Raw genomic sequence first — 25,262 nt, 5'->3', positions numbered from 1 at the left:
CCTCGTATGATTTCTCTTTTATTGTTAAGGTATGTGTTTTATGGTCCTGCTTCCCACTGAATGTCACCGTTACTGATGGAGGCAAACCACAAACTTAGAATCTTCATGCCTTAGGCTCCCAAGTAGCTAGGATACACAACCCTGCACCACCAAGGTTTTTTTTTTTTTTTTTTTTTTTTTTTTAATTAATTTGTTTTGTGTGCATGGATGTTTCTCCTGAATGCATGTCTGTGCACCTTGTGCCTTTGGAGGTCAGAAGGAAGTTCATTGGATCCCCTGGGACTGGAGTTACAGATGTTTGTGAGCCATCATGTGGGTTCTGAGTATTGAATCTGTGTTGTCTGCCAAGCAACCAATGTTCTTAACTGCTAAGCCATCTCTTCAGCCCCAGCTCCTTAGTTTTTGATCTCTTAATTTTTAATCTGTATATATTGTGTGCATACATATGTATGGAGGCCAGAGGTCAATCATCCAGTGCCTTCTGTTAATTTCCATTCCATGCATTCACTCACTCACTCATTCATTCAATTATGAGACAGTCTCTCATGGAACCCAAGCTCAGCAAACCTCAGGATCTTCCTGTCTTTGCTTTCCAGTTTTAGGATCACAGATACAAACCACCATGCCCAACTTTTTATGTGGTGCTGGGAGTCTGAATGCAGGAAGCACTTTATTGGATCCTTTAAAGAAAAATTAGATTTACTTATTTTATATGTGTGAGTGATTTTCTGCATATGTGCACTGTCGGAAGCTGTCTCTGCGGGGCTGCAATCGGAACCAGCCCAGCAACCCCAGGTCCATTCCTGAGTCAGGGAGTGTGGATGAGGGAAAGGCTAACTAGTAGAATTAAGAGACAGAAACACAACGTAGTCATCCGGAGAGCAGATTTGGTCCATACTGAATGCCCCATTTATTTCAGACCTTTAAACTTAAGTAATCAACCAAAGGAGGGGTCAATCGCAAAAAATAAAGGGCAAATAGCAATTACTTCCCCTAATCCCGAAGGCACTCCATAACTGTCCCTACTGCCTTCAGGATGAGTGTGAAACTCTTGTTATTTAGATAAGAGCGGTTCACCACCGAGGCCCAGGCATCCTGTAGCTGGTAAACTATTGTCTTTAGGACAATAGAAATGCTCTGAGCTCTCTGAATAAATACATGGCAATGTGGAATGGATTCCATGTATGGTCCCGCGTCACACCTGATTCCTGGCACTAACCGGGGTCACTGAATCCCCATCAACTGGAGGTGTGGAGTTATGGTGAGAGCTTTGTGGGCCCTTCCACATCAATCACTAATTAAGAATATACCCTGTAGACTTGCCTACAGGCTGATCTGGTAAGGGCATTTTCTCAGTTGAGGCTCTCTATTCCTAGTGACTCTAGCCTGTGTCAAGTTGACATAAAAATTACCCAGCACATACACATTGATGATTCAAGGGATGACTGATAGTAACAAATAGTGTCACACCTGGAACCTAGAAGTGTCTTTTGTTTGGTTTTGAAATCAGATTTGAAGAAAAGCATCGGGTCAAGGGAAAAATGTTCTTTATCCTCTGTCTTCTTTGCCTGGAACTAAGTTACATGCAGCGCTGGCCTGGAGCTGGGACCTCATTCTTATGGAGCACACACCCTACCTGCTGCTCATTCCTGCCTAGTTTTTTTAAAAATGTCCTTTTCTCTCTGTGCTTCAGTTTAAGTTGACTTTGTTTTGTTTTGTCATTTTGAGACAGTTTCTCTGTATTGTTTTGGAGCCTGTCCTGGAACTAGCTCTGTAGACCAGGCTGCCTTTGAACTCACAGAGATCCACCTGCCTCCACCTCTCGAGTGCTGGGATTAAAGGTGTACGGCACCAACGCCTGGCCCAAATTAATTGGTTAATTTTATGCACTCTTTTTTATCACGTTTTATTTATTTTATACATGTGTACACAGGCACACACATACAAGTGTAGATTAGAGGACAATTTGAAATAGTTCATTCTCTCCTCCTATTATGTGGGTCCCAAAGGTTGAACTCACGTGTTTATGGTTATGGCATGTGCCTTTACCTGCTGAACCATCTCACTGGCCCTGTGTCTAATGAATTTTTATTTTCAGGATTTCCATTTGATTTTTAAAAAACACTTTATAGGGCTGAGAGGTGGCTCAGAGGTTAAGAGCACTGGCTGCTCTTCCGAAGGACCTGGGTTCAATTCCCAGCACCCACATGGCAACTCCCAACTGTTTGTAACTCCATCTGGTTCCAGGGGATCTGACACCTTCACACCAATGCACATAAAATAAAGTTAAAATAAATTTTAAAAATTACATGTCTCCTCACATTCTCCATCTTGTCACATAGTTTCTCAATCCCAGTTGATTCCTTGTTTTGTTTATTTTTATTTTTCTCTTCAGGCAGGATCTCACTATGTAGATAGGCCTAGAATTCACTATCTAGCTCAGGCTAGCCTTGAACTCCTGTCAAGCAATCCTTGGGCCTTTGCTTCCTAAAGCTGGTATTAAAGGCATATACTGCCATGTCTGACTCTTTTATTTTCAATTGATTCTTTTAAAACATTTTTAGGAACTGAAGCGACTGCTCAGTGGTTCAGTGTGTATAACTGTTCTTCCTGAGGACCCACGCTTGGCTCCCTGCACCCACATCAGGTGGCTCACAACTGCCTGCAACTCCATCCCCAGAGAATCCAACACCGTCTATTGGTGTCCACTCATGTGCACATACTTTTAAAAAAATATTTTTAATCTTTAAATTTTTTTTATTTTAATCTTTTACTTTATTTATTATTGTTATATGTGTGTTTTCTGTGTGGAGGACAGGGCAGATTTCAGGAGGTCATCTCTCTCCTTCACTGTGGGGTCTGGGAATTGAACCACTAAGGCTCTCTGGCTTGCTCAGGTTTGCTGAAATCATCTTGATGGTCCAGCATATCTGTCACAGACATTTTATTATTTTTTTTACATTTCGTTTCATGAGTGTTTGCTTGCATGCATGCCTGCTGCCTGCAGAGGTCACAAGAGGCGTTGGTGGTTTTGATCCAGCACATGGATGCTGGGAATTGAACCCAGGGCCTCTGTAAGAGCAACAAGTGCTCTTAACCATTGAGCCATCTCTCTAACCCATCATGGATTTTTAAAATACTTTGTCTTCTACTTACTATACCTAGTTAGCTGTGGATCTGCTTCTGTTGACTGATTTTCCTCTTGAGTGAGCATCGTGTTTCCTGTTTTCTCATCTAGCTAGTGACTTCCATGCACTTTATTGGGCGAGCACTTGAGGTAATGTCTGAGAAACTCTGTTCTGTTCTTTTCTTGAGAAGTGCTGAGTGCCCTGAGGTGGCTAGATTACAAGCATCACCTCGTTCTTTCAGAAATCTAGTTTTATCACAGAAAAATCCATTTTGGCTTTGTTCTTGGTTCTATGGCCCTGGCATGTGTTCTTTAGTTTAGGCCTGGATTTTCTGCAATTTCACAAGAAAGCATCGGGTATGTCCAAACTCTGCTGCTATGTCATAGAAGCTATGAAAACCAACCTGTCATTTCTTCCCTGGGTCCCATGCACAGCTCCCTCCCCCAAGGACTGAACCCAAGGCCTCACTTATGCGGGGCAATTTCTCCACCACTATCAGTTTTTGAGTTTTTGTAAGTTCTTCTCCGTCATGATGCCTGCCCTCCTCCCCCTCCCCCACCTTACTTCTGTTTTCTCCGACTCTCCTTTCAGGGAGACCCTGGCCCCAAAGGAGACCCTGGTGAGAAGAGCCACTGGGTAAGCTACAGCCCAGCATTTGCCTCTCCCTGCCCTCCCCACCTCTCCCTGCCCTCCCCACCTCTCCCTGCCCTCCCCGCCTCTCCCTGCCCTCCCCTGCCTCTCCCTGCCCTCCCCTGCCTCTCCCTGCCCTCCCCCGCCTCTCCCTGCCCTCCCCTGCCTCTCCCTGCCCTCCCCCGCCTCTCCCTGCCCTCCCCCGCCTCTCCCTGCCCTCCCCCGCCTCTCCCTGCCCTCCCCCGCCTCTCCCTGCCCTCCCCGCCTCTCCCTGCCCTCCCCTGCCTCTCCCTGCCCTCCCCCGCCTCTCCCTGCCCTCCCCGCCTCTCCCTGCCCTCCCCCCGCCTCTCCCTGCCCTCCCCCGCCTCTCCCTGCCCTCCCCCTGCCTCTCCCTGCCCTCCCCTGCCTCTCCCTGCCCTCCCCTGCCTCTCCCTGCCCTCCCCTGCCTCTCCCTGCCCTCCCCCTGCCTCTCCCTGCCCTCCCCTGCCTCTCCCTGCCCTCCCCTGCCTCTCCCTGCCCTCCCCTGCCTTGGGTGCTCAGAAAAGCATTCTCTCACCTATAGATCCTGGGATTGAGGGTGTCCTAGACACATACTCACAAGAGCCCTGCTCCCTCACCCCTCCTGGCATTCCCCACCCAGCAAGGCCAACCCTCCAAGCAGACCCCATCCCTGCTCTCTGCCTCTGTCTCTGCCTCTGTCTTTACCCACTTAACCTCTGTAGCCTTTCCAAGCCCAGGAGGCTCTGCCTGTTCCTGCTGGGCAGTTTAGGTGATGCAGACTGCATCTCCACTTTGTCCTATTGGCTACAGAAGAAAGAGAAATGTGAAGACAGTATCCACCCAAAACAAAAGGGACCTTAGGAAAGTCAGGAAACAAAAAAGAGATGCACAGGGGAGCCGTGGTATAAAGAACCGGAGACCTAGAAACCAACACACACACCACACCCAGACTCCAGGAGACCTGTTGTACCCAATAGGTACTATCACATACTTCAAGTGACCCACAAAGGAAGCCTAGAAACTGTCACATGCACAGAGAACCATGGAAAATGAGATGAGGAGATCTGGAGACTACCAGCTACAAAACAAACTGTGAACAATAGGAAGGGAGGCCTAGAAGCTGTCTCGTGCATATCAGACACTGAGTAAATGGGAAGAGAGATCACATACTCAGAAATCTCAAGGTCTTGGGAACCTCCAAGGTCAATAGAGATAACTAATGAACAGACTTGGGGCCTCAGGATCTTCTCCACTTAAAGAGTCTAGAATGAACCATGTCCTGAAACGCCATGGCAACCATTGCTGGCACAGGAAACATTTGGAATATGGGTAGGGTACAAGTAAACATCCCTACAAGAAAGATAGCCTGAGTACTCTTTAGAAGGTGGCATCATGCCTTCCTGTCATCCCTGAGAGCCAGCCATGAACCATGTCTTCTCTGTTTGTGATCATGGAGTCAGTGATGGATACAGCCGTGGTAGCCCTCGCCCTGCATGAGTGCACCTCCGTGTGTGTATCCCATGACTTCGAGGGGCCCTGCTACCTCTCCCAGATGCTTGCTTCCTCACTCTCCATCCTCACTCTTCCACTCCCTGTGGTCCCTGACCTTTGGCGGTGTGGATGTGGACCCAGCAGGGAGACCCATGTGAGCAACCCTCTGCCTCCCCTCACTCCCAGAGACCGTGGGTGAGAAAACAGGGTTGTTTTTTTTTTTTTTTTTTTTCCACCCATCCCAGAAGGTATGGGAAAAACAAGGTCACAACAGAGTCAGGCTGCACAGCCCCTATCCTTGCATGGGATCCTTGGGCCACCCCAGGTGAGACCTTGAACCCAGGGCCACCTGTGGGAGGTGCTCCCTAGAGGTAGCAGGACCCCTGCTTGACCACCTCCCTCTTACCACCTGCACTTCTCCTCTGCTTGCTGCCTGGGAGAGGCTTCGCTCGGCTGGAGGTGCATGAGGCTTCTGGGCTGAGGGACCAGCTCTGTTGGAGGTAGGTAGGGATCCTGGTGCAGTGGAGACAGCATGTACTTCACTTACCAGATGTACCACCTGTCAGGCAGGGGTAGTGCAGCTTCCCGAGCTGCTTGCCAGGTTTAGCTGTGGCTCAGCAGTGTCACCAAGTGGCCACAGTCATGTACTGCATGAGCTGAGTGGCTGGCCTGAGTTACTCTAATTAAGAGGGAAGCCATTATTCAGACAGAGAAACTGAGGCCCAGCTCCTTAGAGCAAACTGGTGGCAAAGTGGGGCCAGAAGTGAAGTAGGCTAAAACACCTAAATCCCCAGAGGGGCTCTCTAGCCACTACTGTTCCCTAAACTCCTGTATGCCAAGCTCAGGGAGGGGCGGTGCAGAGTGATGCTCTGCAGATTTGGTGCCCAGAAGTGACCATGAGCTGGGGTAAAACTGTGGTCAGCAGCCACAAGACAAAGGGAGTTTAGCTGTGTGTGGGGGGGCTGTAGTGCATAGGTGATGAAAGGAACATAACCAGTCACAGGGTAGGGGCAGTATATACAGAGGGTCTGGGGCCAGAGTGGGCCTGGGATATTTGGAGAGTTGCAAGTACTGGGAGCGGCAGCTGACAGGCAAGAGGTGAGGTAGGGGCTAGAAGATCCCCAAAATTAGGAGGCCACATTAAAGAATTCTAACTTGGGTGGGCGGTGGGGCATTGTGTAAGTATTTCTAAACTGGAGCCACAAGCTCAAGGCAGACCTAGACTACAGAGTGAGATACTCAAGGGTCTCAAAAAATAAGACTTTTTTTTTAAAATTAAAGAATAAGAGGGAATGGTGCAGTCAGGTTTTTGTTTACAAACTATGTCCCTGAATGCCAATATGGAGAAAGGATTGGAAACAGAAAGGGACTCTAGAAGGCCATGGGCATCCTGATCAGAGATGGAAGCATGGAGAGATAGCATGGCAGGTGTGTGTGTGTGTGTGTGTGTGTGTGTGTGTGTGTGTGTGTGTGCCCATGTATCATTCTCTGCCCTCTTCCCTTGCGAATGGACCTGGGAGCTTACTATTTTTCAGCTAGGCTAACAGCCAGCAAACACACCCCTTTCTCTGTATCCGCCCAGCGCTGGGGTTATGGGCATTGGGTGGCTTTTTACATGAATTCTAGGGCACCGAATTCAGGTCCCTCATCCCTGCCTCATCCATTTCCACATCCTGCTCAATGATGCTCAAAGAGGGAGATTGTGCTGGCATGTGACCTATAGTGACCCCAGTACCCAGGCCGGAATGGCAGTCGGTGACCCATGAATAGTTCAATCTTTATTATATTAACAGGACAGCTGGAGCATAAGGAATAGCCCCAGGGAATGAACAAACTCATAATAGATGTGCTGGAAGTCCTATTAGTTGCTTAGATGTTCTTATGGGGTTGGATGCTCATGTCTGGAGTTCCAGTTTTGGGAGTTTAAAGCAGAACTGTTTGAGGCTAACCTGGGCTACAGAGACATATCGGAAAGGAAACAGAGGAGGAGGATGGAGGGGAGGAGGGAAAAGATACTGGAGAGACAGTGAGCATAAGGATCCACATAAATGCGGGTAGGCTTCAAAGCCCACCCTAATCCCAGAGCTTGGAAGGCAGAAATGGGATTACCAGAGCAAACTCTGGGTTCAATTGAGAGATCCTGCCTCAATAAATAGGTGAAGGAAATACTCTGATGTCAACTTCTGGCCTCCAGACACATGCACATGCAAGCATGAACACAAATGTGAACACCAGTATACAAATGCATACACACATATCACATAAAAAAGGAGTGGGGGGCTGGAGAGATGAGTCAGAGGTTAAGAGCACTGGCCGCTCCTCCAGAGCTCCTGAGTTTAATTCCCACCATCCACATGGTGACTCACAACCATCTGTAATGAAATCTGGTGCCCTCTCCTGCCATACAGGAATATACACAGGCAGAACACTGTATACATAATAAATAAATAAATCTCTTGGGGGGGTGGCTCGGTGGGAAAGAGCAACATCAGGATTTGAGTCCCGATCCCTAGCACCTACACAGACGTTGGGCATGGCACATATGCCTGTAACCTAGCATGGTGAACTGGAAACAGGTGGAGCTCAGCGGCTAGCCAGAGTAGCTGAAAGGGCACACACTGGCTTCACCATAAGAGCTTGCCTCGACAGGCAGTGGTGGCGCACACCTTTAACCCCAGCACTCAGGAGGCAGAGACAGGCGGAGCTCTGTGAGTGCGAGGCCAGCCTGGTCTACAGAGCGAGTTCCAGGACAGCCAGGGATACACAGAGAAACCCTGCCTTGGAAGGGGGGGGGGACCCTATCTTAAAAATTAAGCTAGAAAACAAAATAAGATGGCGGGACCTGCAAGGTGCCTCTGCCAGTGAAGTTACTTGCCACAAGATCAAAGACCCGAGTTAATCTCTAGGACTCACATGATGGGAAGAAAGAACTGATCCATTTAATTTGTTCTCTGATGTCCACACATATGCTGTGACCACAAGTTGGCCTATGACCCCAACGTACACACTATGGCATGATCAGCACCCGCCCCCCACCAAATGTAATGAACATCTTAAATACAATGAAGAACAAAGAGGAAGACATTCCCCTCTGGCCTCTGTCTACACCACATGGGCATATGTATGTATGTATGTACATGTATGTATGTATATATATATATGAGATATATATCTCACACATGTGCATATAACACACACACACACACACACACACACACGGAGATGTATGCATGCTGTACATCTCTTCATCCGCTCTATACTAAATGCTGAGAGACTCTTCTAGATGCTAGTAAGCTTGGGATAGCTCCTCTCACCATCTGGCACTCTGTTAGAACACTCACATTCTAGAAGTTGTTTAGGGAGGGGACACGAAGTGTTGGGTAAGACCATGGACCCTGTGCTAGGGCAGGGAAGAACAAGCTCAGAGAAAGTCCACGAGGGCTCTCTAAAAGAGCCTTTGCTTTGGGGAACTGGAGAGTCCTGGGGCTGGAGCCGTAGTGAAGGAGCTTGGGGAACACACTGATGCCTCTAGTTGCTGCTGGGAGGGGCTGGGCTGAGGGCTGTCCCCAACATGTATCAGAATGTGGGGCTGGTGCTGGCAGACAGGTGAACAATGTCCTGAAGGGACCGAGCTGGAGCCCCAGGCCAGCCTCCCTTTAAGCTGCAATACCATTCGAGCACTTTGATTTTCACTTACTACTCATTCTGGCGTGAACAGAATCACTAGCTTGCTCTCACTGGCCCAGTTAGTTAGTGTGAGGCTGGCTTAAAGCAGAAAGTCAATCTGAAGGATATGAGTAGAGAGAAAGATTTTTAAAATGTAAGAATTTAAAATGGGGAGAGAAGGAAGAGAGGCAGAGCACACAGGTGGCCCAGGGATGTCACCGGAACTGTGCAGAGGCTGTGAGAGTATGGATGAGAGGACAAGCTGGTTCCACAGGGCCTTGGGAAGAACAAATGGACGCGGCCTTGGGGCAAGCAGAGGAGTGCCCGCCAGAGCGGCACAGTTTGTAGCCAGCTGGGATCAAATGGAACTTTCTGAAGGGTCCTCAGAGTTGCTTCCTCCCGCCTTGCTTCCTCCTGTACCTCTCTGTCCCTGGTTCTTGGGCTGTAGTGGGTGGTGCAGGCCTACAGGTGCTTGTCCTGGGTGGGGCAGGGGCCACTGGCGGTGGCAGGCTTTGCAGGGTCCCCTCCCGACCCCGGTCACGGCTGCATCTGTCTCTTTCTCCACAGGGGGAGGGGTTGCACCAACTACGCGAGGCTTTGAAGATTTTAGCTGAGAGGGTTTTAATCTTGGAAACAATGATTGGGCTCTATGGTGAGTAGAGACAGACAGACCAGCCCAGACCAGCCCTGCTTACCAACCTGCCCCAAAGCCTCCTGGGGTGTACCTGGCCTGAGTCCGGTTCTGAGGCTGAAGAAGCTTAGGCCACAGAGGCTCCCAACCGCCCCCCTCTCCACAGGGGAAAGCCCTGCCCCTGCACTCACCCTTGTACCTCTCTCTAGGCAGTGTGGCTATTGAGGGCTACAGGACGCCAGGAGCTTGGAGACAACAGAGTATGAGACTTGCAAGAAGTCATGGGCAATGAAATCAGATCCCTAAGTCAAAGGTGGAGGCATACGCTTTTGATCCCAGCACTTGAGAGGCAGGTGGATCTCTGTGAGTTCAAGGCCAGCCTGGTATACAAAGTGAGTTCCAGGATAGCCAGGGCTACACAGAGAAACCCTATCTCAAAAAGGAAAAAAAAAAAAAAAAAAAAAAAAAAAAAAAAAGAAAGAAAGAAAGAAAGAAAAGAAAAGAAGAAAGGAAAAAGAAACCAGACTCCTGATCAGTGAGAGATTGTGGGTAACAGCCAGACTCTAGCCATACCTGGGGTCATGGGTCATAGACTCAGTGCCAAGTCCACAGAATTATGAATAAAGGATGTCAACAACTGGGCTTCAACTTTAGACACATCTAGAGCAATGCAGCTGGATTCCAAAAGTGTAGGGAACTTTGGGTGACAGAGGCAGACTCAGGACCCAGAGAACTCTGGGTAATAGACCACTTGCCGGTTCTGACCAGCTTCCCCATAAACTTCTGGAGACTGTGGCAGAACCTGCCTTCCTGGCCCCAGGAATCCCTCTCATAGTTGCCACTGTAGTCCTAGTGTGTCCTGAAGTTCCCTGTCAGGGCTCAAGGGAGCCTGGCATTCACCCTCCAAGTTCCCATCCACCTGGCTACCTAAGGAACTAGGCACACCCTCTCCTTAGTTCCCAGCAGGATCCTGAGGTCTGGTGGACACTGGTCCAGTCCTCTGCCCTGAAGCCCATCAATATCTCTCTGCCTTCACCCCCCTTGGCTCCCAGTCCAGCCCTTAGAGCCCAGACACGCACCGTCTGCTCTTCTCAATCTCCCATCAGGCTCCTAGTTTACAGAGCTTCCTGCAGCAGCAGGCCCAGCTGGAGCTCCTGGCCAGACAGGTCACCCTGCTGGAAGCCATCATCTGGCCAGGTAATGGCAGGGTGGGCAGGCAGGGGCAAACCCTCCCAGGAAGGGCCTGGGGCAGGCGTGGGCATGACGATGCCTCCCAGTAGTTGGTCTGGGCCAGAAGATCCTGGATCCTTCCATTCATGAAGGAAATAGAGCCTGGCACAGAGAACTAGCTTTCCTGTTCTGGCAGTCATCTGTCGGCACAGGCTCCAGCATAGCCAATAGATGTAACCCTGCCCTTGTGCAGCTTAGGATTGGAGTAGGGACTGACACCAGTAGCGAAAGCCAAGGAGAGACAGCAAGTGTAGATATGCTTCTGGCCTGCTGGGGACATGGCCGCTCCATGGTAGAGCGCTTACCTCATATATAGAAGTCCTTGGCTTCAGTTGTCACCATAAGGGAGGGAGCCAGTCTTCCTGACAGTCTGGGAGGGCTTCATGGAGGTGATAGCTCACTGAAGACCAGAAGGGCAAGGATCATAGGCGAGTGAACAAGCAGAGGAAGATCAGTGATCAAGAAGTCTACAGGGTTTTTCCTCAAAGTTTCTGAGAGGGGAAGACTAACACTGAGCAGAGCTGGACTGGGAAGGTTCTAGAAGGCCAGTTCAAGCATTATGAGAGGCCATTAGGCTTCTGGCTGGGGTCAGGGGGCAGTCCCTCCCCTGCACCTGGCCCGGGGAATGAAGCTAAGGAACCTATAGTGGTGTGCAGAGATGGGCCTGGCCGGTCACAAGAATGGGCTGCTCCTCATTTGCCCACTGAGAGCCCGAACCACTGGCTTTCCTTTGCCTCTTCCGGCCACTGCCCTGTCTCACAGCCCATGTGCACATCAATGGCCAGAGGCTTCTATATTGTGTCCAACTTCCCCTCTTATAAAACTAAAAACTGAGGCCCTAAGTGTGAAGGAGGGTTGGGGTTGAAACAGTTCTTAGTTCAATAACACCAGGAAGCACCTCTGAGTGCTAGGCTTGGATGGCCACTGGGCCCTGCAAAGCAGCTGGGCTCTGGGGAGCTGTCCATCAGTCTCTTTAGAGACTTAAAGGGAGTACCCACGGATCAGACCCTTCTTGACAGACATTCTTCTTGGAAGAAGGGACCGTGTGTGGGGTCATAGAAGATACATGGTTGTGCCTGGTGGAGACGGACAATCATGACAGAAAACCTAATATGATAAGATCCGGAGGTTGGAATGTGTGTTGTCCAAGCCAAGAATGGTGGCTACATGCCTAAGATCCCAGCACTGGAAGGCTGAGACAGGAGGACAGCAAATTTGAGGCCAGCCTGGGCTACTCAGCAAAACTTTGTCTAAAAAAAAAGTGTCCATGGTCTGTTTCTAATTCTCCACCATTAGCCATGTGGCTTCTCTAAGCTCTGCAGACATCAGGGACTAGCTGGTGAACCTCCTTCTGCCTCTCCAGCCTTGTCCTTTTTGCCTTGGCAGGGGAGACTGGAGTCTTGATGGAGACTCTTGGCACCTGTCCTCCATTCCCCAATGCTCCAAATGACCTGAAGGAACAAAGAACCGCATTCCATACCCTCAGCTGCCCCCCTCCTCTCAGTATAGTGTGACAGCAGAAGGGACAGCTAGGTAGCTTGGAAGAACTGAATAAGGCCACTCTGACCCTGTCCTTAGCTGGCTGTGCTTCTGACAGCCCCTGAAGGGTGTACAAGGCACCTGGGAAAAGCCAGGCCCCATTAGTGGCCCACTCCTAAGCAGCACCTCATGTGGGAATTGGTCCTCATCAAGCTTCTAACTGTCTGTCCTAGAACAGGGAAAGGCTTGGCCAAGCACCTATCCTGAGGCTGTCCCTGCCTACCCTGGCATCCTCCCAGCCTTTAGAGGCTACCAAAGGATACTCATGGGCTTCCTGGACAAGAGAGCTCCTTGGGTTTTGAAGGATGTTAGTTTTCTTGGCGGGTGTGTGTGTGTGTGTGTCAAGCATGCTATGTTTTATGCTTGTGGTTCAGCTTATATATGTAGATCAGGGCATATCTCACCACAACCCTTTTAGTAACTGATTTCAGTCTTTGTTGGTGCCACCTAGGACATCGGAGTCTATCTGAAAATGTCCCTGACCTTAGAAATCAAACAAATGGGGCCTGACTCTATTAAGCCCTTTCTTCTAAATGGTGCTATAACCCATGGAACTTGCTGTGAAGTGTGGATGATGCAGAATTCACCTTAACTCCAAATGAAGCCTCAAAAAACTGATTACTTAGGGAGTGTTGTCCATATGCCAAACATGTAAATGTGGCGAGCTTGGCCATCCTCATTATACAAATCGGGCATTATATGGCCGAGTGCTCTGGGCTGGGGGCTCAGAGGTCGTGGGGAGGCACTAACCAGCCTTCAGTACCCTTATTTCCCACAGCTCTGTCTCTAGGATGCCAGGGTACCCTGCTACCTTCTAGGACTAAGAATGAGTTCCCCATGTGAATGCCCCTCTAACATAGTCTCTCTCCTTATTCCCTTCGGCAGAACCAGAGCTGGGATCCGGGATAGGCCCTGATGGCATGGGCACCCCCAGCCTCCTTCGAGGCAAGAGGGGAGGACACCCAACCAACTACCAGATCGTGACCCCCAAGAGACGCAACGAGAGGAGTTGAGGATGATGGTGGCTCCTCCCCTAGCCTAGACTTGGCCAGCTGCCTCCAGAGACGGCCACTTCCTATTTATTAATATCCTCAGGGACTGCTATGCCATCTTGGCCGTAGGGGTAGGCAGGCAGGTCTCAGTGATGGCAGCCTGTACTTGACAGACTGAGCAGGGACTGGGCCCTGAGAGGAAGCCTCACAAGGAGTCAGGCCTCACTTGTACCTGGCCTATTGTCCTCTGCAAATGGGTGAAAAGGTCTTAAACAGGAATAGGTGGAGGTACAAGGCTTCTGGTCTTCTAACTGGGACCTGGGACTCTGCCTGGCCCTGCAGACATGCAAGGATGAGGCAGAAGTCTCAGCTCCCCTCATTAAAACCTTGGCGTCCTGCTTTCTGGTGCTGAGTTCCCACCTGAGTCCAGGCTGCTTAACCCCTGACTGAATGCTTGGTACTCCTTCTGTCAGTTCTACCCAAGCCCTACTCCCTGGTGTCCCGTGTGGGGGTGGGGGTGTACAAGGGTCTCCCACTCAAAGTGTCTGCCGCAGATGCCATGGATTGCTGTGTATTGGACAATAAACGTCCGTGCCTGACCCTGCCCAGTCTGGTCTCTATGCGCTGCGACCAGAAGGGTCCACCTAGGCCAGGGGTATTGGAGCAGGATTCCTGTGGTCCTAGACACCATGATTCACCCTCTTGCCATCAGCCACTCATTCATTGCTTGGTCACTCACCCCTTCATCCTCCCTGATGCCAACACAGAGGAGCCAGACAGGACAACTGCCACTCAGGAGGCCAGGTTGAAAACTTTTATTCTTATAAAGTATCAGAACATTCTGGGGCCTACTCCTGCCCCCAGGGATGTCTTCAAGCTCCCAAGCCCACAGTAGACTGGGCAAGGACTCAGGCCAGGCCTAAGACCCTCCTCTCTTCTTGGACTATGAGGGCCCAGTGCCCTTGCAGTGGGCAGGACCACTCCTCCCCTCAGCCACTCGGGCCTCCGTACCCACCAGCCCTTCAACCAGGAGTGACACTGCACCCTCCACACGCCCTGTCGCTGCCAAGGCTACCGCAGCCTGTTCAGTGGGGAATCCCATGTGCTCCAGCTGCTGCAGCCTGCGAGGTGGAGACCAGGAAGAAATGTCAGGGCAGCATAGCTCCCACATCAGGAGGCCACACCCCGACCCACCCTGTCTTACCGTAGAGAAGACACAGAGGACTTGGGCAACCACATCGAGTTCTGGGGACCCTGAACTGAGGCATCATGAAGTGAAGCCTGTATCCCTTCCTGTAGCATTTGCTCATCTAGGGCTGCCCACATCGGGGTTCCTGGAACAAAGCTGGATGCAGCCCAGTCCAAGCCCCTCTCTGAGTCCTTCCATGTGAGCTGCACAGGCCCCAGGCCTGGTGGAAGCTGGGCAGAGCCATCACTGTGAGACCGGGAGTTTGGGGAAGCAAGGTAAGGAGGTCCAGGGGTGGCAGGTCTGTAGGGATAGAGGTGGGTGGCCCAGGCTGCCAGCCACTGTCACAACTTCCACCATCCAATGCTGAGTCCCTGGTATCACCCTTACCTCACTCCAGCAGGGTAAGTGACAGGGAGTTCAGCCAGACTGCCTGGGGTGGGAAGGAGCCGTAGTGGCCAGCACCGGGCCAGAGTCCTGCAAAGGACACTGTCCTGTAACACTTGCAGTCTCCGCTCTGAGAGTTCCAGCCACCGGAAGGCCCCAGCAGCATCTGCCTGCCCAGGGCAGGGCGGCCGGTCAAGGAAAACCAAACTGAACTGGGGGGAGGAGAATGTGCTGCACATTCTCATGCGTCTCCCTTGCTACATCCCCCAGGACCACATGAGCAGCTAAAGCTGAGAACAAAAGGGAACAGCCTACCTGAAACTACTCAGCCAGAGGAGAACAGTATGTGCCTCTGCCAAAGCCACCTTCCACTTTCCTGGCCACTGCATAACCCTGTGTGCCTGAAGACAGGGCCTCCTACTGTCAGCCAGACTTGAGTAGCTGGTGTCCACATTCTGAAATGGTCCCGTGACTGCCTGAAGGGTTATATATGGTCAGCCTATTCTCTTCAGTGGCCATTTTCCCATATCTTGGGAGCAAAGCTTATATTGAAAGATACCTGTACCATGGGCTCTAAGTTGGCCCTCTGTTCCCAGGAAGCCCAGGTTCACTCCCACCCCGAACCTTCCTCTTTGCTAATCTTAGCCTCATGCCACCTTCACACAGGATCCAGATTAATGACTTCCAGGGTCCCTTCAGCTCTCCCAAGCATCCTATGGGGTCCTCCATGAGCCCTGTCGTCAGCCGAGACCATGGCTCAGAAAAAGATGTGTCAGGAGCAGGTGTCTGGACACCTGACATTGCTTGGACATCGACTCCCTCATTCCATTTCTTTCCAAGGTACCCCAGAGGCCCAGCCGCAGGCCCACATGGTCCCTGGCTCGGCCAAAGGATACAGGCTAGGCCAGCAAGAAGGCCACAAATGAGCTGCAGGAAGGGTGGCTCAGAGCTGAGCAGCGGGGTCAGGGCCAGCAGCAGCCATGGGAGCAGCCATGGTGGCAGTGTCCCCTGGGGCCATCCAGGGTAATAACTCTGCCTTGCCAGCATGGCCAGATGAACAGGCATGTATCCACAGCCTCCAGCTGCATTGGACACCCCAAGGCCTGCCAACAGCACAGCCAGCAGCCCAGCAGCCAGGGCAAGCAGCGCGGAGTTGTGCAGGAAGCGTAGCGTGCCCAGATGACACTCCTGCCACCAGCCCACAGTGGGCAGGAGCAGCAGGCTCAGGAGCAGGCCTGGCAGGGCAGTGTGGCCCAGAACATGGGTCAGTAGCCGGTGCACTGGGAAAGAGAAGGGTGCCAGGTTAGAGGGCCACCTAGTAGGCCAGCCTCCCCTACCCAGAAGCCAGTATGTCAAGTGTCACTGCCTAATCACTGGCAGAGGGGACCAAAGACTTCTCAACACTACAGCTACTCTCTAGTTATAGTGACAGGAACCAGCTACCAAGTGGCATTATGTCCCAGGTACAGTAAAACTATTTGTCAGTTACTGAATCTTTTTGCATCTGGTTAATAGCACATGTTCTAATGGGACTGCCTGATAGAACCTCTCACTCCCACAGAGCTGCGTGACCTTAGAAAAATCGCTTAACCTCTCTGAACGTCATTTGGGTTCCTCGAATGTAAACTGGAGGTTTTGTGGGAAGTACATGTTTGGCAGAAAATTTTAGTTCTTATTTCCAGGGAGAGCTGTCAGAGCTCCTACCCACCCACAGCTTCCCATCTCGCCCTCTGCGCCTTCTACAGGGGCCTCTGCCCTCCTTGATGGTGGACAAGCTGGGCATGTCTGTAGGCTAACCTGCCTGGGACACTGGTGCCTTGTGACCACCACAAGCTGCACGCCGATTCCACTAATTGGTCTCAGGTCCTAGAGTAAGTCTCTAGCATCCTTCAAGGACCATGCAGCTGGTCCTCACCCTGCCAGGGGTCCAACAGCAGCTCTGGAGCCAATGTGAGGCTGGGGCCAGCCCCCAATAACCACAGGCAGCTCATCAGGAGCATCAGGACTGAGGAAGCAAGGGGCAGTGCCCGGGACACTGAGCCAGAAGAGTCCCAGGCATGCATAGTTTGCTTGATGGTCGTCAATGGTGGTCCTGAGGCTGTATACTGGAATAAACAAAACCAGTAACAAATTATTCTTGCTGCTTTTATCTGACTCCCTCTCAACTACTTTACCAGTGGCCCCATTTTACAGAAGCAGAAACTGAACCAGCACAGGCAGGTCTAGTAGTGTGGCCACAGTGAACTCAAGCCACAACCTGTGTGCTTATGAGCCACCTTTCCTGCCCATGTGTCTGAGATGGGCAGGGGCCATGCATAAAGTCCCAAGGAGGCCAGAACTGTAGTATACACCTGTACTCTTAGCACTCAGGAGATGGAGGGGGAAAGGTCAGCAATACATTAGAGATGCAGACTAGTCAGAGAAAGCTTACCTAGCATACATGGGCACCTGGATTTGCTCCCCAATGCTGTAAAAAGAATAAAAGAAAAATTTAGATCTTGGCTACTTAGTGAGTTCTAAAACCAGCCTGGGTGACATGAGACCCAGTTTCAAAAAAAAAAAAAAAAAAAAAAAAAACCAAAGCAGAGTCTGGTGGGCACAGAAGAGGACTCTCGGTACAAGAAGATACAGGGCCAGAAAAGTTGAACCATGGCCCTTCAGTGCCAAAAAGATGGGTGCACTCCCCTGAGAATGGCAAAGACAAAGCCAGCGCTAGCCTCCAGCTTCCCTCCCTCTTTTCCAGTGTTCCCAGCTTCAGGGAGTCCAGATGGCCTCAGTGCCCTTCAACAAGGGGCCTCATGAAGCCCACCAAAGGGACATGCAGCTTAGGGTTGAAATGGGTTACAGGAGTCCCACATTCCAAGCCTCACATAGTGGTTCAGAACTGTAGCATGATTTTCTCCCCAGCCCTGGCCCTGTGTCTGCTCCAGCCTTCTGTTTGTGTCCATGGACAAGAGGAAATGGCAATTAAGACACAGTTTGCTTCCAGGATCATAGGAAAAGACTGAAGGCCCACAGCTTTCTCTTTTTTAAAGTTGTGCTTGTTTTAAACAAAGTCTCAACATGGAAACCAATCTAGCCTGCAATGTGAGATTCTTCTCTGTCTGCCTAAGCTTTGACTACTGGGTCACAAATCTACACCACCGTACCTGGTTTGGTCCCCCAGCTCTTTCTCAATAAACCCAAAGCACCACCTCATTACTTATGGGAGGCACAAACAGCTTACAAGTGAAAGCCCAGCTGTTCCAGGCCATTCCCTGCCCAGACAGCAAGCTTTTCTCCAGTTAGGTTTCAAACCAGGACAAATGGCTGCCTATTTAACATATCAACACAGATGCTGGCCTTAAAGTTCCACCCTGCAATCCCTCTGTCCCTACTGGGCCCTTCTGGCTGGCATACCCCACCCCGTACCCTGACCTTCTCCAGCCCAGGGGGCGGCTATTCCCTATATCATACAACCATTTTTGTTACCTGCTCGCTTTGTATGTTGAGCCTTCTGGCTGATGCACCTGGTTTTCATCTTCCTTCTCCTCCTCTCCCCACATGGCCCAACTCAGGGTCATGCACATGTACACTCTGGGAACAGACATGTTTCCTTTCTTTTCTTTTTTTCATCCACTGTCTTCCTCCAGGTCCTGCTTACTATCACTCCCTAGCAATCCTCTCAAGTCTCCTACTGGGATGACTCAGGGCAGAAAGTGGATTACCTAATTAGCTCCCTTGCCTTCCCTTGCACATGTCAGTTTCCTACAGGAAAATGCGAAAATCTCTGCCTGCAGTGTCCTTTTCCCGTCCCCTCAACAGGCAATCTTATATTCACTCTGCAGCCCAGCTCAAATGCCCCCTTCCCACATGATGAATCTTACCCTAACAAGCAAAGTTTGAGTTTCCTTCCATGTGGTTTGAAATAAAGGAGGATGGAGGCTTCCTCACATCTCCAGGTTCAACAGGCTACTATTCTTTGCACATATTCAAGGGACTATGTGCTCATTGAAAGACATATTAGCTTGTCCCCAGGTCCTGCTGGGGTGAGCCCTGCTGCCCTTCACCTGAGGTACTGGGTTTAGAAATGCAAGCAGATGTCTATTTCACCCTTACCTGGAGACAGGGTCACCTAAATTGAAGCTTCCTCTTGCATGTTCTCACAACCATTCCATCCCTGAGCACTAAGGGACTGGTCCATAGACATACAGAACTGGGCATCGAGTGCCCTGGGCCAGTCTCTTCTCTTTCTTGTTGGAAATTGAAACCAGGGCCCCACACATCCTAGGCAAGCCGTATCATTGAGCCGCTATGTCCAACCGTATGTATCTTCAATTAATAAAATGAAACTCGTAAGACACAAGTAATGAATTCAGCTGCTGCTCCTAGAACACAACACAAGCAGCAGCTTTTCACTTTAAGTTTCCGAAGGTGACGCGCACGCTTTTAGTCCCAGCACTCAGGAGGCAGAGGCAGGCAGATCTCTGTGAGTTCGAGGCCAGCCTGGTCTACAGGGCAAGTTCCAGGACAATCTCCAAAGCTACACAGAGAAACCCTGTCTCGAAAAAAAAAAAAAAATAATTGTGACGGTGAGTCCCCCTAGTTAACAGACTCCGCGTGCCTGGATCTGTCACCTGAGGTTCACATCCAGCCTCCACTCCCTGGTCTCTCGCCAGGTGAAACAACTCCCATCCTTAGAAAGGTGTGACACGCCTACTTCTCCACATGGGCCCTGATTTCTTCAGAATCCTCGCCCGCCATGCTACTGCTTGTCTAGTCTGTCCATGGTGTTAGTAACTCTTTAAAAAAAAAAAAAAAATTCCTCATACGCAGACAACCCGTTTCAGTATCTCTCTGGAACCCTCATCAGGGACCTATGGGTTATGTATGCACCGTCACACCCTGCCTACCTTATTGAAAGCCAGGAGGACAGAATGGGAATTCAAGGACAGGGAAGATGCTTCCGGGTGGTGCACAGATCGGGGGAGTCCCGGGGTCTGGGTTGAATTCAGCTCTGTAACTTTGGGGAAAATACTCAATTTCTTGGGCCCGGGTTTCCTTTTCTGTTAAAATAAGGGTACTGGTTGAAGGACGATTACAGGGGCTTCTCAACTCCCGACGGTTATTGGGGCCGCCCGCGGCATCCCCGGCCTCCCTCCCCAGCCGACCGACCTCAGTCCCCTCCCCCGCCCTCTCGGGCCACGCGTCCAAGGTCCCCAGAAGCACGTTCCCCCTACCCTGGAAGACCGGGTGGGGTGCCCGCCTGGGAGTCAGGCCGAGACCTAGGTGCCCCAAACCCCCTGCGCGCACACCGGGCGCGTGATCCCGCCTGCCGATTAGTCAGCAGTTGTTCCCGGCCGGGATCCCTTCCCCCAGCCCTCCCGCCAGCCTCCGTCTGCCTCCAGGACAGACTCTTCAGAGACGGTCCCTAGAGCCGGCGGGCGTAACCATTCCGAACCACCAAGCCTCGTGCAGAGGACCTCTCGGTTTTGTTGGTGACACTCGCTCACTAGTGCGCTGGCCCCTGACGTGCTTTCTTTTTTAACCCGAGCGTCAAGTCCAGCTCTTTAGAGAGGATTGGGTCAACGGGTTCGGGAGCGAAGAAGCAGATTATCACTGACTCAAACCTCCTTGCCCACCCCCGTGGCCTGGCCCTATGGTAGCGTCCGAGGTTGCGGGTTTCGCGCCTGCGCAGTGCGGCGCCTAGGGGGAACGCGAGAGGGAGACGGACGTTGAGAGAACGAGGAGGAAGGAGAGAAAATGGCGTCCACGGGTAAGTGGAGTGGCATCGCGGTCGCGCTGGCGACGGCCGGGGCACCCAAACTGGGGGGCGCTCGTCTCTGGGGATGGCAGAGATGACTGAGTGGAATTGCCGAAAGGGGTTGGAGTTCGCGCCGCGACCTGACGAGCTCGGGGGTCCGCGTTCCCCTCCCCCTCCCCCACCAGGCGGGCTGGTTCTGGAACCTTCCGGCGCCCGCGTTGCGCGCGAGGGCCTCGCGGTAGCTGGGGCGTGCGGAGCCCGCCTTGGCCTCCTTTGTGTGGCGGTTGTCGGTGTGGGTGCTCCGGGGCTCCCGCCACGTGGGCGGGGCCTGCGGCCTCCGAGGCCCAAAGGGGACCGCGTTTGGGCCTCGGGCCCATCACCCCGAAGGCGCGTGAGGCGGGGTGTCGGATGGCGGCTCTGGGAGCCGCGGTCGGCTGCCCCTGTAACCTCTCCTCCCGGGGCTAGCCTGAGGGCAAGTGTTTCTTGTGGAGAGGCTCAGATTTAAAAACAAACAAAAAGGCGCTGCGCATGTGTACGGCGAGGGGCGCCGGCTTAGGAGTGGGAGCCCCATTATCCTCCAGGCCTGCCTCGGCGCTACCAGGCTGCACCCTGGAGGGCCCCCAGCCCAGAGTGAGCTTGCTCCGCCTTAAACCTAGTGGGTCCCCCAAATCTGCACTCTCCTCACTCGGAGGCTTCGGTTTTATCATGTGTTAACTTATCCGCCTTCCCTGACCAAAAATGCAGCGGCTTCCCAGGGTCCTTTTCTCAGCAAACGGCGCGGGGAGCGGTTGTGTAACAAGGCGGTCTGGATCAGGAGAGCGGAATCTTAACCAGAAATGTCTAGCAGTTTTTGATCCAGGAGAACAGAAAGCCTCACCCCGCGCGTTTCTGCAGACCTGCTCATTAAGCTAGCAGGCTTATTTCTTAGCCCTCTTGAGGCCTGAGAAAGGAGACCGGTAGCCGACTTTAAAAAGTCGGTGGTGGGGAACTCTACGATGTGATGGGTGCTGTGTTTCTGAATGAGTGTAGCCTAGCACCAGCAGTTTGGTTAACTGACGGTGGCGATTTGTTTGCCTCTGGAAGAATTAGGGATCTGATGTGTAGCCTTTGGAGACAGGAGGAGAAATCGAGGGGGAAAACAGGAAAAGCTCTGGGTCCTTCATTTGTGCTTGGGAAAGTTCCAGCATCACAATTTGGCAACGCTAACGATGTAGTCAGTAAACAGGTAAGGTAAATGCTGGCTTTTAATACCAAGCCACCAAAAGTGTCCCTAAGAGAGACTGAGAAACTATAGCCCAATAAATACATCCTGGTGCAAAATGGTTTCTACCCACTAAAGTCAAAAAGGGCAATTGCAGATTTTTGCTTGTTAGATAATTGCTACTTTTTAGTCACCTTTGTTCAAATCCTGTTTGCTGATAGCCACCGTGAACCATATTCGATTCAAATGCATGCTCTGCTATATCCGCAGTCCTGGCCCAGCTGAAGGAACCTTATTTAGGACGTAGTGTCCTTTCCTGAAGAATAGTTTAGCTAGGCTTCTTCAAAGTTTTTTTTTTGACACCGGGTGGCGGCGGCTGCAGCAGTACATGCATTTAGCCCCAGCAGAGGCAGCCGGATGGATCTCTTGTTCGAGGCCAGCCTGGTCTTACAGAGTGAGTTCCAGGACACCCAAAGCTACAAAGAGAAACTGTCTCAGGGGAAACATTTTTCTTGAGCTCTTCAGTCCTTAAAAGCTTTTCGGTCCCAAGAAATGTACCCTTGTTGGCACTAATACATTATGTAGCCTAAATCTCCATGTCTCTGCAGCTTGGCAAGTGACTTCCTGCAGTAAGGCACTGCCTTAGGGAATACAGTCCTTGTTGCTCCTAACAGGTCCATCCGTCCATATATCTTTTAGAATAATGCCTACAGAGTATTTCAATAAAGCAGAATTACAGTACCCAAATAACTACTATCAGAACAAGAAGTAAATATTCGCTGCATTCTTGAGCCCTCCCCACCCATCATAGCCCCTTTGCCTGCTTCTTTAACTGTCTTTTTGTGCATGGTTTTTCAATTGTTAAATTATCTGACCATTGCTTCATTGTCATGTTTGAGAAAGAAGGAGGCTTGTAATTAGGTAGACACAAATGAGCTAAGGTGATCACTTCCATTAGCCTACCAAATTCTCTGGTTTCACAGTGATCTGAGGTGGTTAGCTGTTCTGTGTCAGCTTTGCCAATTTTATGTAACTGCTCTTGTATAAGTCTTGTAAACATTGAGCTTAATGCCAGTGATTCAAAAATCAGTTTTTTACACAGAAATCCCAAGAAAATGAAAGTTTCAATGCTTGGATTTAGATGCTTTGATGGTGTATTTTACAAAAACTACATGGAAGAAAGTAATGTTTTAATAATTTTTATTTCATATAAAGAATGTAGCTGGTCATAGTTTAATCCCAGAGCTCCAGGGAGCAGAGGCAGACAGTTTCAAGCCCAGTCTCCTCTACATAGTTCCAGGACAGCTGGAGCCACATAGTGAGACTCTGTCACAAAAAGCAAACAAACAAAAGAAGGTGACAAAGTAGACAAGGTAGCACACGCCTGTAATCTCAGTATTTAGGTTGTAGAGAGAGTGGGTCTGTAGCAAGCTTGAGGCTATCTTATTTTGCATAATTAGTTAAGGTCAGCTAGCTAAGTAGTCAGACCCTGTCTTTAAAAAAAAAAAAAAAGGATGGGGGAGCATTATTGAAAAACCGCTTCAGGATTTTGTTGAATTATTTTTGTTGTAGATGTATTTTGGACAGTTTACTGGTGACATTGGTAATTGGGCTCTAAAATTAAGGGTCTAGAAAAGGGAAAATATCTGAATAAGGTGCAAAAAGGTAGAAAGATAGTCAGCTTTTAAGAGATAAGTTCAGGAAAGTACTTTTGGCCAGGATACTTATTGGCTTTGGGTTGGGAAAGATCCCCTTCTTGAAGAAAGCTGTCAACTGTTGCTTTTAGATTAGGGACTGACTGCTTTCTGATTGGAAAAGAAAGGACCCTTTGTTCTGTCTTAATGACAGTACTGGCTTTAAACACCAAAGAAGATATGTATCCTTGTAGAGGGAAGATGATTAGGTAGAGTTATTTTTAAACATAATCGCTCACTAGGCAGTAGCGGCATACTCTTTAATACCAACATTTGGGAGGCAGAGGCAGGCAGATCGGAGTTTGAGGCCAGCCTGGTCTACAAAGCAAGCTCCAGGACAGCCAGAGCTGTTACATAGAGAAAGCCTGTGTTGAAAAGCAAAACAAACCAAAAAATTGCTTTTAAAAAATGCCCCAAAACTTAGGTAACTTTAATTAAGTGTTGCTTTGAAAATGTAGGCATTTGCAGGACAGTGGTGGCATATACCTTTAATCCCAGCACTCCAGAGGCAGAGACTGGAATCTCAATGAGTTTGAGGCCAGCTTGGTCTACAAAGTGAGTTCCAAGATAGCCAGGACTGTTACACAAAGAAACCCTGTCTTGAAAAGGATAGAAAAAAAGAAAATTTAAGCATTTATTTTCATTACTTGATACCCAAGTCAACTGGACTTAGTCTCTTTTCATTTGTTTTTGATACAGGGTCTTTTATAGCCCTGGTTGTCCTGAAATGCACTATGTAGACCAAGATGACCTAAAACTCACAAACCCACCTGCCTCTGCTTCCTGAGTGCTGGGTTGAAAGACAAGTGCTACATCATAGGGCTAATTCATTTTGATATAGTATAAATTTCATATGAGAAAGGAAATGATAGCTGGACTCATTTACAGAGAAGAAAATGTGTAGCTTTTTTAAGTTGAAAACATTTTTGTAAGTTTTAGGAAATGGCGAACCTAGAATTTTTTTCCCTGGGCCTATTAAGTGTTTTCCCATCTTTGCCAGTTTTTGGATTTTGTTGACTTGGCTTCAGTTGTGTGTGCATGCTGCTGGAGTTGGAACCCAGGGTGTCCATATATGCCAGGTTATAGTTGTGGGAATATGCATGTGTTGCAACCACTGGTGAACTCCCATCCTTTGCCTTGGCTTCCCTGGGGTTTCGAGCTTTTTGTGTTACTGTGAAGATAGAGATCTGACAGCAGGCCCTTTTTAGATTTAATAACTGTCATCATGGGTTTTTCATTCTATTTCATTGTTACTGCTTGTTATAGGGAATTGTGATTATTCTTGCTACAGTGAAAAAGACTGGTAGAAACTAGACGTAGTAGCTCACTCCTGTATTCTCAGCACTGGAAAGGCCGAGGCAAATGGATCTCTTTGAGTTTGAGGTTATGTAGAGAGACCCTGTCTAAAAAGAAAAATGAAGCTAGGCATGGTGTATCGTGTTTTTAGTGGGACAGCAGAGACAAATGAATCCCTCTGTTTGAGGCCACCATGGTCTGCAGAGTGAGTTCCAAGATTGCTAAAACTACATACACAGAGAAACCCTATCTCAAAAAAGCAGAAAGTGAGGGGAGGAGAGCATTCTAATACTTTTGTATAGCTCCTTTTTATATAACTGTAAAGTTGATGCTGTTTTGTGGTCTTGGTTTCTGTTAGCTTTGAGATAATGATCATGTGTTTGAATTGATGACTAGTGGTTGTGATGGGTTTATGGTCGTGGGAATATGCAGGGTATGTGAGGTATCC

General features: G+C 50.0%; 3 protein-coding genes across 14 annotated transcripts in view; 2 read left to right on the top strand and 1 right to left on the bottom strand.

Annotated features, from left to right (window-relative positions):
• Emid1 (EMI domain containing 1) overlaps window positions 1-13,898 on the top strand; it is a 45,652-nt gene extending 31,754 nt beyond the window's left edge. Inside the window, exons 13-15 of one of the 3 annotated variants that reach the window (XM_051200243.1) lie at window positions 3,720-3,764; window positions 10,653-10,743; window positions 13,201-13,898. In XM_051200243.1, coding sequence (XP_051056200.1) covers window positions 3,720-3,764; window positions 10,653-10,743; window positions 13,201-13,328 — 264 coding nt within the window. In that variant the 3' untranslated portion in view covers window positions 13,329-13,898. Of the gene's footprint in view, window positions 1-3,719; window positions 3,765-9,482; window positions 9,568-10,652; window positions 10,744-13,200 lie in introns of all 3 variants that reach the window. The other 2 variants (XM_051200244.1, XM_051200245.1) reach the window with 2 other exon arrangements.
• Window positions 13,899-14,099: 201 nt separating this feature from the next.
• Window positions 14,100-20,396, bottom strand: Rhbdd3 (rhomboid domain containing 3). 5 transcript variants are annotated; one of them, XM_051200273.1, is made up of 9 exons: window positions 20,275-20,396; window positions 19,773-19,925; window positions 18,979-19,247; window positions 17,312-17,347; window positions 16,796-16,985; window positions 15,777-16,160; window positions 14,884-15,046; window positions 14,512-14,796; window positions 14,100-14,428 (listed from the first exon to the last, which is right to left on the bottom strand). In XM_051200273.1, exons 5-9 carry the CDS (start codon window positions 16,941-16,943, stop codon window positions 14,251-14,253), a joined length of 1,158 nt encoding a protein of 385 aa, XP_051056230.1. In that variant the 5' UTR covers window positions 16,944-16,985; window positions 17,312-17,347; window positions 18,979-19,247; window positions 19,773-19,925; window positions 20,275-20,396; the 3' UTR covers window positions 14,100-14,250. The 5 variants fall into 5 exon arrangements, with proteins under 5 accessions (XP_051056230.1, XP_051056228.1, XP_051056232.1 ...); XM_051200271.1 differs by lacking the exon at window positions 20,275-20,396 and adding an exon at window positions 20,175-20,254; XM_051200275.1 differs by lacking the exon at window positions 20,275-20,396 and adding an exon at window positions 20,175-20,252 and having other exon boundaries at window positions 14,512-14,742.
• An 81-nt stretch (window positions 20,397-20,477) lies between these two features.
• Window positions 20,478-25,262, top strand: part of Ewsr1 (EWS RNA binding protein 1) — a 28,411-nt gene continuing 23,626 nt past the window's right edge. For 3 of the 6 annotated variants that reach the window (XM_051200268.1, XM_051200267.1, XM_051200265.1), the window contains exon 1: window positions 20,478-20,635. In XM_051200268.1, coding sequence (XP_051056225.1) covers window positions 20,623-20,635 — 13 coding nt within the window. In that variant the 5' untranslated portion in view covers window positions 20,478-20,622. The remainder of the gene's footprint in view (window positions 20,636-25,262) is intronic. The other 3 variants (XM_051200270.1, XM_051200269.1, XM_051200266.1) reach the window with 1 other exon arrangement.

The sequence above is a fragment of the Phodopus roborovskii genome, unplaced genomic scaffold, assembly GCF_943737965.1.
Source record: "Phodopus roborovskii unplaced genomic scaffold, PHOROB, whole genome shotgun sequence".
In the NCBI taxonomy this organism is placed as follows: Eukaryota; Metazoa; Chordata; class Mammalia; order Rodentia; family Cricetidae; genus Phodopus; species Phodopus roborovskii.
This window is presented reverse-complemented; position numbering and strand designations above follow the sequence as displayed.

What these genes read in the sequence shown, in the direction of transcription:
- Rhbdd3 (XM_051200273.1), bottom strand. Translation starts at nt 16,943, where the DNA reads ATGCATGCCTGGGACTCTTCTGGCTCAGTGTCCCGGGCACTGCCCCTT. An exon ending in GCTGTTGGACCCCTGGCAGG is followed by an intron (nt 16,161 to 16,795) that starts GTGAGGACCAGC and finishes TCTCTTTCCCAG; the next exon opens with TGCACCGGCTACTGACCCAT. An exon ending in TCCTCTGTGTCTTCTCTACG is followed by an intron (nt 14,429 to 14,511) that starts GTAAGACAGGGT and finishes TCCACCTCGCAG; the next exon opens with GCTGCAGCAGCTGGAGCACA.